The sequence below is a fragment of the Peromyscus maniculatus genome, chromosome 21 (genome assembly GCF_049852395.1).
Source record: "Peromyscus maniculatus bairdii isolate BWxNUB_F1_BW_parent chromosome 21, HU_Pman_BW_mat_3.1, whole genome shotgun sequence".
In the NCBI taxonomy this organism is placed as follows: domain Eukaryota; kingdom Metazoa; phylum Chordata; class Mammalia; order Rodentia; family Cricetidae; genus Peromyscus; species Peromyscus maniculatus.
The window spans coordinates 9,111,792-9,127,263 of record NC_134872.1 but is presented as its reverse complement, the minus strand read 5'-3'; the positions used below and the strand labels follow the sequence as shown (position 1 = coordinate 9,127,263).

The 15,472-nt window shown below is 55.5% G+C and overlaps 1 protein-coding gene across 1 annotated transcript in view; it reads right to left on the bottom strand.

Annotated features, from left to right (window-relative positions):
- The window catches only part of Glp1r (glucagon like peptide 1 receptor), a 40,790-nt gene extending 26,804 nt beyond the window's left edge, over nt 1-13,986 (bottom strand). Inside the window, exons 1-3 of the mRNA XM_076558471.1 lie at nt 13,640-13,986; nt 6,209-6,305; nt 3,962-4,069 (exon numbers count right to left, since the gene is read on the bottom strand). Of these exons, the coding sequence (XP_076414586.1) occupies nt 3,962-4,069; nt 6,209-6,305; nt 13,640-13,717 (283 nt within the window). The 5' untranslated portion in view covers nt 13,718-13,986. The remainder of the gene's footprint in view (nt 1-3,961; nt 4,070-6,208; nt 6,306-13,639) is intronic.
- Nucleotides 13,987-15,472: the final 1,486 nt, after the last annotated feature.

Genomic DNA, 15,472 nt, shown 5'->3' with positions numbered 1-15,472 from the left:
CAAAGGCCGGGGCCGAGAAGCTTGGAGCATCGGGATTCAGGATGAGGCCAGGTTCCGAGTCCCGACTCAAGTGCAATCCTGGTTCCACTCTTTATCAGTGGTGGCACTTCAGGAGCATTACTTCCCTGGCTCTCAGCTTCCTCATCTGGAAAATGGGAACCGTTCCTAGGAGGATGTGCAGGAACAGCCTGGTGCATGGTAGGCCTTCGACTGACACACAGTCACACAGAGGCCTTGCTACCTCCCCCAGCTTTGTGAGGCCCAACTTGGGCCTCAGTCTCCCCTTGGTAACCCTGGCTTGCTCTAAAAGCTCCCAGGTTCAACATTACTCCGGGGAGGCAGCCTGTCAAGAGTTTCTAAGAATTGTGAGTGATAGGCTATTTTAAAAGCATTTTATGACCCTCATATAATTAGAACTAAGCTAACAAACAGGTAGGAACTGGAGAGGAAGGGCTAATGAGGCTGGGATGATGTGTAAGGCGTGGGTCCCTGGTTGAGAGTGAATGGAGCTGCCTTTAAAAGGCCCGGAGACAGCCAACAGGCTGGAAGGCCTCACAGACCTTCGAAGACTCTCCCTTCCTGTCCTGTGTGGGCCAGACTCTTCCCATCATGGTCCTCTTCCTACTCTCTCCCTCCGCCCCTTCTACACCCTCTGGAGCCCCGAGTCCACGATGACAAGGGTCAGAATGCAAGGCCTAGAATGGTTATCTTGGGACACTGCGCACCTCGGAGGCCTGGGGTCTTGGCCCTGTGTCCAAGGTGACTCCTGAGCATCGGCCCTCCTCCTGTCTGCCTATGCCTATTCTCCCAGCCGGGTCCCAATGTCACCTGTCCTGATGTCACCCCCAGGACACAGACATCTCCGACTCCCCCCAAGTGGCTCTGCTTGGGCCATGAGGTTGACCCTCCGGCTCCATGCGGCTCCCCTGCAGATGTCACCCAGACATGACTCTGGCTCCAGACAGGGGACTTAGCTCAGCTATGCTCATTGGCGGGTTTGAATTTAGTTCTCTCTGAGGCCACCCACTCCTCTGCCTTGCTCTGAACCCCAGAAGGCAGACTCCTTCAGGGTTGCACCACACAATTCTTACTGGTCAACAGGAAGACACCAGCAGAAGATATCGGGATAAGAGAGAAAGAACCTGGGCATCTCTCTCTCTCACCCCTGCCCTGCTTTGTCTCTCTGTGGGCACCCGGCTGGTGGCCTCTTTGCCCTAACTCCGGGCATCATGGGGACCTCTAGCCCCAAGCCTACTCCTTCCTTCTCTGGCCTTTGGGGGTGTCGATCACACTCCCTTCCTATTCTCCACTGGGCATGTTTTCCAGAGAACCCGCCAGAGACAAGGCCTGCCTGTCATCTCTCTGTCCCCAGCTCACGCTGTGAGGCATCTCCACCAGCTGCTCCCTGAGGCAGGCTAAGAATGCTCCAGAGGTGGCCCCTTCCTCATCTGCCCCCTCCCACACCCCACAGCCCTGGGTGGGGCTAGGGAGCCCCTCTAGTATGGTGATTGCACTGTGTGAGTCCAGTGGGTGTCTCTGTGGGTCCTCAGCTCAGGAGAGGGGGGAGGCAGAGCTGGTGATCTGGGTGTCCAAAAAAAAAAACCAGGAGGGGGAGTAAATTAGCCTGGTGAGGAGGGAGGGGAGGTTGCTGGCAGGGGGCCTGTGCAGAGGCCGTTATCTTCATGGAGAAAGCAATAAAACCGTGTTCGCTCATAAACGGGCACCACCAGGACCTATTTCCTGCTCAAATAAAATTAAAGGTGATGGATGGAGCCGCGAGCGCAGGCAGAGCTGGGGGCGCTTAGTGCTGAGTGATAGGCTCCGTCCCGCGCCTGGTTCCCTGGGGTCTAGGGGCTCAGCCAGGATGCCCAGGCAGAGGTCCCAAATCTCTGAGACAGGGAACCTGTGCGCCATGCAGGAAGTTGCCCGGGCACGCAGGGCGGGTGGGAAAAATGAACGGAGACTTGTTTTCCCTCCCAAAGGGTCTCCAATCCTCTCCCGTCCACATCACTTGGCTCCACCCCAGCTCCCGAGTGAGCACAGAAACCAGTGCACAGAGAGGTCTAGGAACCACTCCTGACCACACAGCCCCTGGGGTCCTCAACAGGCAGGGCCACAGGATCGCCCGGCTCAGAGGGCAAGGGCAGGATCTCGTTGCCCTGACTAATGTGTACCCAGCCAATGGAGGTCATTCAGACCACTCACCTGTCTCCAGTCCCAGGGCCGCACACACGTGCAGGCACTGCCCGGCTCCCAGGAAGCCTGGCTCAACAATTACACAATGAAATGCAGAGACTAACCCCACCTCCTGGACTGACGCCCAGGTCTGCCAAGGCAAGCTAGCTGTGTGTCTTGGAAAAGTCAGGTCATATCTCTGTGTGCTTCGGCTCTCTCATCAGCGGGAGGCAAGATGGGAGTAATTGCCTCCGAGAGTTATGGGCAGGATTGAATGAGCGTCTTGCCTGTCAACAGGCGACATGTGCTGAGGAATCCCGAGTGGAGGGCCACTGATCCACTTGGAGCCTGCCTTCTTCAGACCCTGGTTTGTCTTGAGAAGCACAAGGAGAGATGGGTGGGGCCTCTCTAGAAGACCTGCCTGAGCCCCCTCAGACCATACTTCATGCTAAAGAGAAGTTCATGTCCGGCCTGCCAGGCCACCTCCTCCAAGAAGACCTCAAGCCTGACCTCAATTCCTATGCTTGCTCACAGGCTGGTTTCTCCTGAGGATAATGGCCAAGAAAAGCACTAGGTTCTCAGGATTCTACCAGTCACCACCTCATTTGGAACAAGAGACTAAAAATCCCTCAGCGCCCCAGTTTCCTCATTGAGGCAAGCACATCCCTCAGGCAGCACTTAGGACAGAATTGGACTCCGTTAGATATTCAATAAGTACTGCCATCATTAGCTTATGAAATATCTTTGCTGGGCTGGGCGAATGGTTCAGTCTGTAAAATGCCGGCCGTACAACATGAGGACCTCACTGTGGTCCCACAGCATCCATGTAAGAAGAAGTAGGGCATGATAGCCTGTCATCTCAATGCTGGGGACACTGAAGCAGCAGATCCCCAGGGCTTGCTAACGAGGCAGACAGTCTGTGAGGACAACCCAACGTTGACCTCTAGTCTCTACATGGAGGACAGTCCTGGTGGATCCACTCCTGTACATAAACATGTACCTCTGCACATATGAACACACACACACACACACACACACACACACACACACACACATACACACACGTCTTTTCCCTCCTTGTGCACACTGGGACTCCTTGCAGCAAGAATGCTGGACCCCATTAGCTCCCACAGAGCCTCAGCATGGGAACTGGGATGGAGCAATAGGCCTGTAAATCACCACTGCAGTCATGGGCACCCTGGCCCTCTGCATGGCTCTGCGGGAAGCGAATCTCCCACCAGGTCATACTTTCCCCAGTGTTGAGTCTCCCCTGCAGGCAGAGGTGGGCTGGACAAGGTCTGAGGGGCCAGCCCACCATGCCCTTGAGTACTATTTCCTGTGAACCGTTCAAAGAGTCAGGAAGAGCTAAGGTGTCAACTCTAGGACACACACACACACACACACATACACACACACAGACACACACAACACACACACACACACACACACACACACACACACACACACAATGCAATGACACTCCCTAGGTATCTCCTTTCTGTCCCCCATGATTGGTTCCTCCCTCTTAGCTCCGCTGACCACTAGGTCAGAAGGTCTCATTTCTGTCTTAAGTGATGTCCCACCCCGGCCTGCACAAGCATCAGATTTAGGACACCTCAGGCAGTTCCAACACCTGCCACTGCTGACCATCTAACCACCATCAAGGGGTGGTCCACCCTCCAGGGGGCCTGAGGACGTTCTGGGCCACCGGTACTGGGTCCCAGAAGAAGGGAGCCCATGCCCCATCCTGCCCCAGAGTCCTTGGAACATGGAAAAGGACACTCACCACTGCTGGCCCAGGGCAGGTACCAGGGGCAGCTGACATTCACGAAGGAACCTGGGGGCCCATCTGGCCAGCAGGCGTAGTCATCAAAGGTTCGGTTGCAGAAGAGGCCTGCAGAGGCAGGGGAGCAGTCCTTGAGTTCCAGGCTGCCATTCATTCTTGCTTCCTGTCTCTTCCCCAGCTCCCGGAAGCTGCACACCCCAGCCTCTGCTGAGTGATCGCTGGATGCTGAGCACTCTCCCCATGGGGATCACTGGATGCTGAGCACTCTCCCCATGGGGATCACTGGATGCTGAGCACTCTCCCCATGGGGATCACTGGATGCTGAGCACTCTCCCCACGGGGATCACTGGATGCTGAGCACTCTCCCCACGGGGATCACTGGATGCTGAGCACTCTCCCAATGGGGATCACTGGATGCTGAGCACTCTCCCCAATGGGGATCACTGGATGCTGAGCACTCTCCCCAATGGGGATCACTGGATGCTGAGCACTCTCCCCACAGGGATCACTGGATGCTGAGCACTCTCCTCACAGGGATCACTGGATGTTGAACACTCTCCCCATGGGGATCACTGGATGCTGAGCACTCTCCCCAATGGGGATCACTGGATGCTGAGCACTCTCCCCATGGGGATCACTGGATGCTGAGCACTCTCCCCATGGGGATCACTGGATGCTGAGCACTCTCCTCACAGGGATCACTGGATGCTGAGCACTCTCCTCACAGGGATCACTGGATGCTGAGCACTCTCCCCATGGGGATCACTGGATGCTGAGCACTCTCCCCACGGGGATCACTGGATGCTGAGCACTCTCCCCACGGGGATCACTGGATGCTGAGCACTCTCCCCATGGGGATCACTGGATGCTGAGCACTCTCCCCGTGGGGATCACTGGATGCTGAGCACTCTCCCCATGGGGATCACTGGATGCCGAGCACTCTCCCCATGGGGATCACTGGATGCCGAGCACTCTCCCCATGGGGATCACTGGATGCTGAGCACTCTCCCCACGGGGATCACTGGATGCTGAGCACTCTCCCCATGGGGATCACTGGATGCTGAGCACTCTCCCCAATGGGGATCACTGGATGCATTCTCCCCACGGGGATCACTGGATGCTGAGCACTCTCCCCAATGGGGATCACTGGATGCTGAGCACTCTCCCCACAGGGATCACTGGATGCTGAGCACTCTCCCCACGGGGATCACTGGATGCTGAGCACTCTCCCCACGGGGATCACTGGATGCTGAGCACTCTCCTCACAGGGATCACTGGATGCTGAGCACTCTCCCCATGGGGATCACTGGATGCTGAGCACTCTCCCCACGGGGATCACTGGATGCTGAGCACTCTCCCCATGGGGATCACTGGATGCTGAGCACTCTCCCCATGGGGATCACTGGATGCTGAGCACTCTCCCCATGGGGATCACTGGATGCTGAGCACTCTCCTCACAGGGATCACTGGATGCTGAGCACTCTCCCCGTGGGGCAGGGACCAAGGAAGGACCCTGTTACTCATCAGGGCAGAACCTTAAGCAAGTTCCTTAACAACTCTACATACTCCTCTGTGGAATGCAGGCATCCCCTGGCCCACGTTGTTACAGCGTGCTGTGTGGAAGAAGGAATGGAGGAAGGGCTCAATGGGCATCTCCTATTAGCCATTTTTGAGCTGTTCTTCAGAGATGAGAGGGAAATGCTGGCTCCTGAGGCTGAAGAAACCCTCCCTAGGTCACCGCGATGATCAGAGACAGGATTTGAACCCAAGCCCAGCTGGTTCCAACGCCGTGACCTTTAAGCCACCCTATAAAGATTTACTCCTGTTGGCTCAGTTGTCTAGCATGCCTAAGGCCCTGGGTTCGGCCCTCAACACTGCACAAGCCAGGTGTGGTGGTACACAGGCATGGAATGCTAATGTTCTGGAGGGTAGAGGCAGGGGGATCAGAAGTTCAAAATCATTCATGGCACATAGTGAGTAGGACGCTAGCCTGGCCTACATGAGATCTTGTCTGAAAAAAATAAAAGATAGCGACAAAGTAGCACCCACAAAGCTGCCTGCAGGAAATTGGATGGGAAGGGAGCAGGAAGACACGTCATTGAAGACACAGTGCGGTCAGTCACCGGGATAGAGGCCCAGGCAGACAGCGTTCCAGAGAGACAAGCCACACCAACGACGATGGACTTGGGTCCTCACAGCCTCCCTGGAGCTGTGTGGACACAGGCGTGAGGGCGCATCCGGACTCACCTGCGGCCAGAGGTGGTGCTTCCACGAGGAACCGCTGGCACTGGCGTCGATATTCTCGCCATTTCTGCACTGTCTCCGAGAGGGACACCGTGGCGCCCTAAGAGGGAGAGCAGAAACGGAGGCCCCATGGCTCCATCAGCCCCTTCCATTCCCACTCGCCTCCTCCCATCCCGTTGGTTCCTCAATCTCCGGGGGGGACCAAAGTCCACCAGGAACTTCTGAGAGGGGAGAAGAGCCAGTGACTGCCACTCTGGGGACCCAGGCAGGACCTGTTTGTGTGGTTATCCCGCCCAGGGGGCTGTGCAAGGCTGACGTGTGGAAAGTACCCAGCAAGTGTCTAAAGGATTGATGCTCAGGGAGGTGGGGTGAAGGGGAGTGCAGCCGGGAGACTATGTGACTCATTCATGGTCCCATCTGCCCTTCATCTACCCTCAGCAAGGAGACTTCCTGAGGGACAGGGCTGCATCACAGCCTGGGGCTCCTCCCTCCACCCCACCCCCACCCCCGCCCCATATCAGTCATGCAGGAGTTGTCTTGCTTCCAGCCATTCTAGGAGAGTCAAGAGAAGACTCCATCCGAGGCACACAGTATCTCAGGAAGCAGAGCTAAGGCTGGCACACAGAGTCATGCCTAGCTCAGTGGCTAACCTGCAGCACCAGAGGATGCAGGACACCCAGGGATGCAGGATGTGGCCACGGTGAGGTCTTAGAAAGAGCCAGAATTATCATCCACTCCCCCTGCCGGACTCAACCGCGGCCCTGCGGGGTTCACAGACCCTCCCGCACCCCAGGGTCTCTTCCAATACAAGGCAGATCTGCTAGCAGCCTGGTTGCTAAGCCTCAGGAGGAGAAGGGGTGCTAAGGGCAGGGTGAAGACAGAAAAGTTCCAGAACACTGAAGCTGTGCCTGCACTGGGAGGTGGCCTCTTACCTGTGACAGAGGGACAGGAGCCTAAGTAAGTTTAACAGCACTGGTCTTTGAGTTTAATGTGGCTTTAACAGACCCATTCTACTGAGCACATCCCTCTTCATATTGCTGAGTGCTCCCTTTAGCCAGCCTTGAGCTGTGGTGCTTTCTTAACTTTTTTCACAGACATCCTTACAGATTATAAATATTACCCATTTAGAAGTGATAGATCTCAAAATGAACAGGAAGTCCCATGCATTAAAGTCGGGATAATTAAATCTGCATGTGAGTGTATGTATGTGCATGGTTGCACACAAGAGAGAACATGTGTTGCCATAGTGTGCCTCGGGTATGTGGAGGTCAGAGGGCAGCCTGTGGGAGTTGGTTCTCTCCTTCCAACCGCATGGGGTCCTGAGGATCGAACTCATATCATCAGGCTTGCCAGCAAACACCCAATGAGCCACCTCTGCAGCCCAGAAGTTCACAAGATGCACACAGGTACTGAAATAAAACGGCTGATTTTCAGATGCCCGACCCCCGAAGTCCCAGTACACCTCCACCTCACCCACACACACAACAGATCTGATTTCTGGGTGAGCCTGCCCTGGTTTGCGCAGAGTCCCAGTTCATGTGACATCACCACAGAACAACACACAGTGACATGTGCTTGTTCCTGGTGACATGGAAAGTTCCAGAAGCTGGGGGAGGGGGGGGTGTCAAGCTTGCTCTGAATGCCACCAACATCTCTGGAGTAAGTGTGCTGGTGAGGCTGCCCTGAAGGACAAGTTCTTCTGAGAGCAAAGGTCAGCAGTATTTGCTTGGAGAATAAAAAAGCAAAAGAATAAAAAGGGAAATCAATTGCCAACAGCAAAGGTGGTGTTGTGATTGGAGCCACTGCTGAGGGGTGGCAGATTCATTGGACTAAATCGTGGCAGACTGATGCCACACACCCCACTGCCTTTCCTAGTTCCTTCCTCCTCCTCCTCCTCCTCCTCTTCCTCCTCCTCCTCCTCCTCCTCCTCCTCCTCCTCCTCTATTCTCATTGCCCTGAAGGCAGTGGTGCCCGTGAGGGCAGGCAGCGACAAGGGGGGAAATCCTCACCATGTCTGCTCTTAGGAGGAGAAGTGGCGGAAAGCAAGGCCGTTGCTGGGAACTGGGGCAGCAGGTGTGTCTAGCCAGGGAGTACGGAGGAGGTCCAAGAAACCAGTGTCTCCCAATGGAGAGGAGGGGTCGGAGGCTGGAGATGGGACCTTGATGGCTAGCCACCATGGGAGCTTCGAAGAGGCTTTGACTTGGACAGTGACTAAGAGCAGTGAAGACATGAAATTAACTTCAGACTGGGGTTCTGTAAGGACGGGGCCTGGTCTCCCTCAGACTGGGGCTCTGTTAGGATGGGACCTTGTCTCCATCAGACTGGGACTCTGTTAGAACGGGCCCTGGTCTCCCTCAGACTGGGGCTCTGTAAGGACGGGCCCTGGTCTCCCTCAGACTGGGGCTCTGTTAGAACAGGACTTTGTCTCCATCAGACTGGGGCTGTGTTAGGATGCGGCCTTGTCTTTCCCTCTGCCCCCTGAAGCCATAGAGTGTCGATTTTAGATGGTGCCAAGTAGAGGAGACGGTGGGCAGACACTGTCCTGAGAGTCTCGGGGCTGTCTGTGGCTGGGGCCGGATGCTTCGCAGGACAAATGATGTAGAAGGCACGGGGTCTAAGACCTCAGGGAGTGGTCAGGGCAGATCTCAGCGCTGACCTGAGGGGTCATCTAGGGGCTGAGAGGTACAGGAAGGGGAAATGGAGGCTGGCCTAGCAAGGAAGATAGGCATTTTAACAGGAAGGCACAGTAGGCACAAAGGAGCCGAGGTGAGCAGACTGGGGAGGTGGCCCCGTCTACAGAGTGCATCCTGCAAGGCCATGAAAGCTTAAATTTCACACCCAGAACCCAAGTTCAGTATAGTGGCACATCCTTTTAATCCTAGAGCTGGGAAGAGGGGGGCAGGAAAGGGCCCTGAGAGACACTGCTTAGCATGATAATCAAGCCCCAGGTCCCAGAAACAGAGACCACCACCCCAGAAGCAAAACAAAATAAACATAAAGACATGTGGCTCTTGAGGAACGCCACTCAGGTGTGACCTCTGCCCTACACACACACACACACACACACACACACACACACACACACACACACACACAAGCATGAATGTGTGCATGGCCACAACTCATGGACCTCCCCACATGAACACACATACATGTACACGTGGATGTCCACAGAGATGTCCAGGGCAATTCCTGGCCAAAGAGAAAGGTGGGAGAGATAGGATCTGGGATAAGCCTTGTGGAAGCTGGGGCCACTGGGTGCCACAGGTCCTGGCATCCGGGTGACAAAGGGAACAGTGAGCAGTCCTAGTTTGGGGGTCAGATCTGCACTGATCCTGCAGGTCTCCCGCAAATTAGGTCCATGATCTGGTGCGCGTTTCAACGGCTAGCTTCAGCTGGCTTTCATGAAAAGGAGCCACAAGAGTCCACGCGTCAAGGACCATGACAACTGAGCTTCTGCTTCCAATGGCCCCTGGCACGTGGAAGAGGCTGGTTCTGGGGATTCCACTGTTTAGAAGACAGGCTGGAACCCCAAGCCTGGCTTCCTGAATCTGGGGGGGTCTTCCTTCTCATTTCAATAAACTCCCAGAAGAGTGAAATTAACATGGCTGTCCCAGGGCAGCAACGCTAGTTAGGACAACAGATTGGGAGTCTCAGGGGCCGGGACAGGCTAGTATTTCCGAGGACCAGCACTTCCGGAGTGCTTGAAAAAAAGGAGGATCAATGCCCAGGTGGAGGGGACAGTAAGGAGGGGATGTCCCCAGGAGCAGTAGCAGGAGATGCAGAATGGAACACGGAGGCGCTCACAGCCTGCAGATGGTGCCCGCTGCCTGCTCCGTCCACAGCCTGCACCCTGGCACAGGGCACCCTCCGCAGACTCAGCAGGAGCGTGTGCACCAGGACTTTTCCTTTTCTGGGAACCATTTGGGTTGAGGGGTGGGAGAAAAGAGTGCTCAGTCTCACCTGATCACTGAGGAGGGAGGAAGGAGGGAGGCGGGGTCCCTCAGAAGGGCTCCAAAGACAATTTACAGAGCACCCTCCTCACCCCAACTAGGTTCAACCCTGCAGAGTCTCTGCCATTTCCTCCTGGAACATCGCGCTTTTCTTCTGGTCCCCGCTCAGAGCCTGGATCATGCTTCCCATTGCGGAGTCCTATATTTTTGCATCCATGTTTTGCTTTCTTAAGTTCCTTCCTGAGGTAGCTGACCGGATGGACAGGGCAAAGAAAGCTGCAGGCACCTTCTCTCAGACTCAGGTACCTTCTCACAGATACACGGTCACACGCAATACCCCTCACACCCTCAGGGATGTTCCCAGCACTGAGACCCTGACATTGAGTCTCTCGTCCCCGCACCATCACACACAGACTGCCAGGCACACAGGCACATGCTGAAACACTGACCAGCACACACACACACACACACACACACACACACACACACACACACACACATGACCCACACAATCACACACATTAAACACTGTCTCAAGCACAGTACCTCTCCCCTACATGGACACATATCAGAAGATCTCATCAGGCTGTCACCTGCAACCCCATACCTTCCCCAAAGCACAGTATAACAGGCAGAATACCAACACACACACACACACACACACACACACACACACACACACACACACACACTGTTGGATATGTGAATACAGTGATTCCCATCCAGATTGTCACACAAACACACTGAGAAATAGGAACTCTTGTATACCTTGCACACCTATCTCCCACTCTATCTCTACCTCATATGCATCTCTTTGTAAGAGAGAGAGAGAGAGAGAGAGAGAGAGAGAGAGAGAGATTCTTTGTAAGAGAGAGAGAGAGAGAGAGAGAGAGAGAGAGAGAGAGAGAGAGAGAGAGAGAGAGAGAGAGATTTGCCTAAGGATGGGTGCAATAAGTGAAGGACCTGTTTTTCCTCAGCACCAGACACAGGAGGACAGGATGTGGTTTCTTGGCTGCTCCTGGCCAGCCCTATGCTGGGTCCACGTCTGGAAGGAAGCCCAGCCAGGGACAAAGTCCACCCAGGCCAAGCCGGAGCCTCAGACTGCACTGCCCTTTGCTGGAGTGCGGAGGCCGGGGGCTTCCAACAGTCCTGCTCCAGGCTCAATTCTGCAGCCTGGGGACACACCAGGTTCCAAAGGACAGTTCTCCCAGAGGTCTCAAGCTGTCGTTTGAGGAACCAACGAATGCTTTATTCCCCTCAGTGTCCCTTCATCCCCCCATGACAGATCCTGCAATCCCCGTTTTACTGCTAAGAAAACTGGGGTTCGAGATCATGAAGGGTCCTGCTGAAGGCTAAGATCAGAGCTGACATCAGAACCCATTTCCACCTGGAACTTCAAGTGTCAAAGGTCTGCCTATCTTCCCAGCAGCACAGCTCCCCCATGGAGGGTCCATGGTAGAAATGAACAGGAAAGAGGAGTGGTCCTTCCCAGAAACCATGATGGAGTAGCCTAGTTCACAATTTGCAGAGGTCAGTTCAGCGATTCCTCATCTTGTAAGGAAGTAACTTCTGGCCTCGCCAGACCCGCTCCCTCAGCCTTCGTGGCCCCCAGGAGGAAGGTGTGAGCCAAGAGCTGGGGCCTACACTCTTTTACACCCTGTTCCTAAGCTGCTGGACCACATCGCCTAAGGAACCCCGTTTCTCAGCACTCACCTCGCCGTGAGTGACACGAAGGGAGACATTCTAATTTTGCTGACCTCACAGACAGAAAGCAAACCACAAAATTTAGTTTCGAGTCTTCTGTGTGTTCATGAGGTCGTGTCGTAATTATTGCGATCTAACCTCAAAGCTGCCTGTCACACGGCTCTCTGCAGCAGACGGGGATGTCAGTACCCCCATAGCAAGGGCATCCCATCAAAAACTCGGGTGTCTCTTCACTGCCTGCATTTCTGCCACCCAGGTGCTGTTATGGACCAGGGCCAAAGAGGAAGATGATGTGAAGAGGTCCAAGGAGGCTAATACTTCTGGGCAAGGGGGGCTTGGAGAAGAAGACAGGGAGGCCCTAAGCTTTGGATCTCTCTATTCCTTCATTCCCAACCTGATCTCCAAACTTGGCCGGCAGCAGCCTTGGAGCAGGAAGCTCACACCCCCACCTTCCAGGCTCACAAGAGGGAACTCAGCAGCGGATCTGCAGTCCTGGCTCTGGAAAGATCCCAATGTCACCAGGAAAGCCATGGCCCATGGGGGAACACTGAGGAAGGTGCCAGGGACTGGGGGAGGTGTCTCTTGGGATCAGCTGGCCCTGGAGAATAGGGAAAGGGAGAGGATTCATCTGGAAAAGAATTTGGGAGCTGAAACATTGCTGGTCCCTTCTTTGGGAGGCACCTCTGTCCACAACTGGATTCTCAGCCAGGGGTGAAGTCTGCCCCTCTCCTATTTCAGACCAAGTTCAACCCTATGCAGGCCCACTCCCCCAAAGGTTTCAGTCCTTTAGATCTGGGAGTGGACACAGGAGATGATGGGCAAAGTATTCCCTTATACAGGACACTGCCCAGGCCTGGACCTCTTCTGCTCAGGGGAGTCCTGGCACGTTTGGACAACCACCCTCCCCACAAGCAGCTGACCATCATGCCTAGGGCAGGAGACTGGGGCAGGACACACAGGCAGGACAGACAGAGTAGGAGAAGAGTCCACAAGAGTCCAACTGCAACCTATTCTTTGGCGACACCAAGGAGGTAGGATGTGCCTGTGTGTCCCCATAATGCTTTCTGGTGGGTTATTCCTCAAAGGGGGACTGGAATGGGTGTCCGAGCTTGTGGGAGGGCCTGGCTAATTCAGAAGGAGCAGGGAACCTGCTGCATGCTTACTGCAGAGGCTGGGGTGGGGGTGGCAATCCAGTGCCACCTGGGAGGTCATCAGGAAGGACAACAAGCTGCCACTGGCAGGGTCCCTGGGGCTATGAGTCAAAGACTGTAATGAGGGGCCGATAATGGGGGGAGGGAGGGGGAGAAGGAGCTAGGTTTCCACAGCCAGGCCCTTTCAGCCCTCTGGAGATCCCTGGGTACCCCACACACAAGAGAACGGAGGACCTGAGTGTAGCGGGAGGCACCACAGGGGTCCTGGGTACAGGGGAAAGAGGAGGGCCTAAGGATTTTGGAAAAAGGAGTTGGAAAAGTGGGAGAGAAGGGCAAAGATGCGTCACAGAAGTCAGAGCAAGCAACCGCGGGGCAGCTGGTGCCCTGGCAGAGAAGCTGTGGCCGAGAAGTGAGGCATCTCGTCAGGACGAGGGTAGTCACCTGGTGTCCATTCCCCACCTGGACCTCCCAACTCCTCAGTCCTCTTCTCCCCAGAACCTTGCACTTCCCCTTGGCTGGGGTCCTGGAGTTTCGCTCAAGTCCAAGGGCCCCCTCCGCTAGCTCCAGCGCCCGCAGAACACCGCAGCATCCCCCTCCCGTTTGTCGCCGGGGTCCCCGGGGCTCACCTGGGGGCGGGGGCCGGCCTTGCCCACCGCCCCGAGCAGCAGGAGCGCCAGGCGCAGCAGGCTGGGGGCGCCGGCCATGGCGGGGCGCTCAGGACTGGGCCATAGCTGCCACCTGCGGAACCGCGCGCGGCGACGGATCCCTGCCGGGCTGCGGGGGAGGAGTCCGATGTGGGGCCGCCCCGCCTGCCCGCGGGAGGGACCGGGCGGGGTCCCCGCCGTCTTCCGCCCGGGTCTCTGGGGGCCGGGGTCCAGACGGGCCGCCAATGTCCCGGGCCAAGAGGTGCCCGACGCTGCGCTCCCCGCAGGCGCCACTCGGGTTTAGGAACCGCAGGAGCGGAGCCACCAGCTCTGAGCGCCCCGCGGTGTGTGCGCCTGGCCAGCTCGCTGCGACCAGTGGGGCCCGCCTCCCACCCCCGCACCCCGATCTCCTCCAGGCTCCCCCTCAACTATGGAAAGCCACGCCCCCCAAGTCAGTGGTTCCGAAAGAAAACTGAGGCCGAGGAAGGTGTAGCACTGGTACAAGGTCACAGTGTTTACCAGACTTCTCCTGGAAAGTGTATCCCATAGGCTGCTAGTGCCTAGGGAAGAAAGATCCACCTAGCGGGGCTACCTATTTCCCCAGTCCCCTCCTTATCCCAAGCCCAGCCTTCTGGGCAGGCCTGACAATCAAGGTTGTAGGGATTGGGACAGGAGATCCAAGGTGGTCCTCAGGTTCCCTTCTATCTGGAAACTTTAGAAATTGCAGGCTGGAGAAGTTGAGGCTGAAGGTCTGTCTTTCTAGAACTTTCCCAATGTTCCCTGCCCAGCCGTTGCAGCCTCTGGGCCTGCCTACTTACCATCCATCCCCACTGTGTAGGTGTGGTCATGGGCGTCCTGACTGCATTCCGTGCAGGTCACTCTGTCTTCTGCTTTGTGGAGACTCCTGTCTGTCTTTTCTCCACCTTTGCCCTTGCACACAGTACAGGCAGGGGGAGATCACCTCACTGCGTGTTCTTCCAGTCAGTAAGTGGGACAGGCAGGCAGACAGGGTACAGCTAACCCTCTTGAGGAAACAAAAACAGCAAGAGGTCGCCCCTCCCCAAGAACTAGTATAAGGACAGTTGCGTGTGGCTCGACCCAGCCCTGGACCTGCCTGGGGCTAGTCTGGATCATTCTAGAAAGGAAGGGAGAATTGTGAGCATAGCTGTACCTCTTGGAGAACACAGAACTCCTCCAAGTCTGGAGTCAAGCGGGACTCCACATCCAGGACTAAGATAGCCAAGAGGAGGAGCCTGCAGGCTCCATTCAGAGATGAGATAGATAGATAGATAGATAGATAGATAGATAGATAGATAGATAGATAGATAGATAGATGATAGATAGAGACACACAGAGAGAGACACACAGAGACAGAGAGAGACAGAGACAGAGAGACAGAGAGATGAGATGGGAGATGGGAGAGGGAGAAGGAGGACTCCCTTCTGGCAAGCGCTGCCTCTGACTCCTGAGTCCCTTGTTCTTACCCCACCCAGAGGTCAACCAGGTTCCCACATAGACTTAGGATGTTTAGCTGTCAGTAAAGAAAATTCCACCCCCAAAATGATGTAACTGTGGCTTTTATGGAAAACAAGGCTGGATGTTCAGCCCAGGTTGGAGTGAGTGGCCATTCTCTGACTATCAGGATCTCGAGATCTTTTAGGTTCTCTGGTTCCAGGCATCTATCTAAACCATACAAAGTGGCTTGCTCTAGACCCAGTCAAAAGTCCAGTCCACAGGAAAGGGCCAGCTGATTACCCACAGCATGCCAACCATCAATTCTCCACCCATTGATCAGAATGTATTCCCGTAGTCACC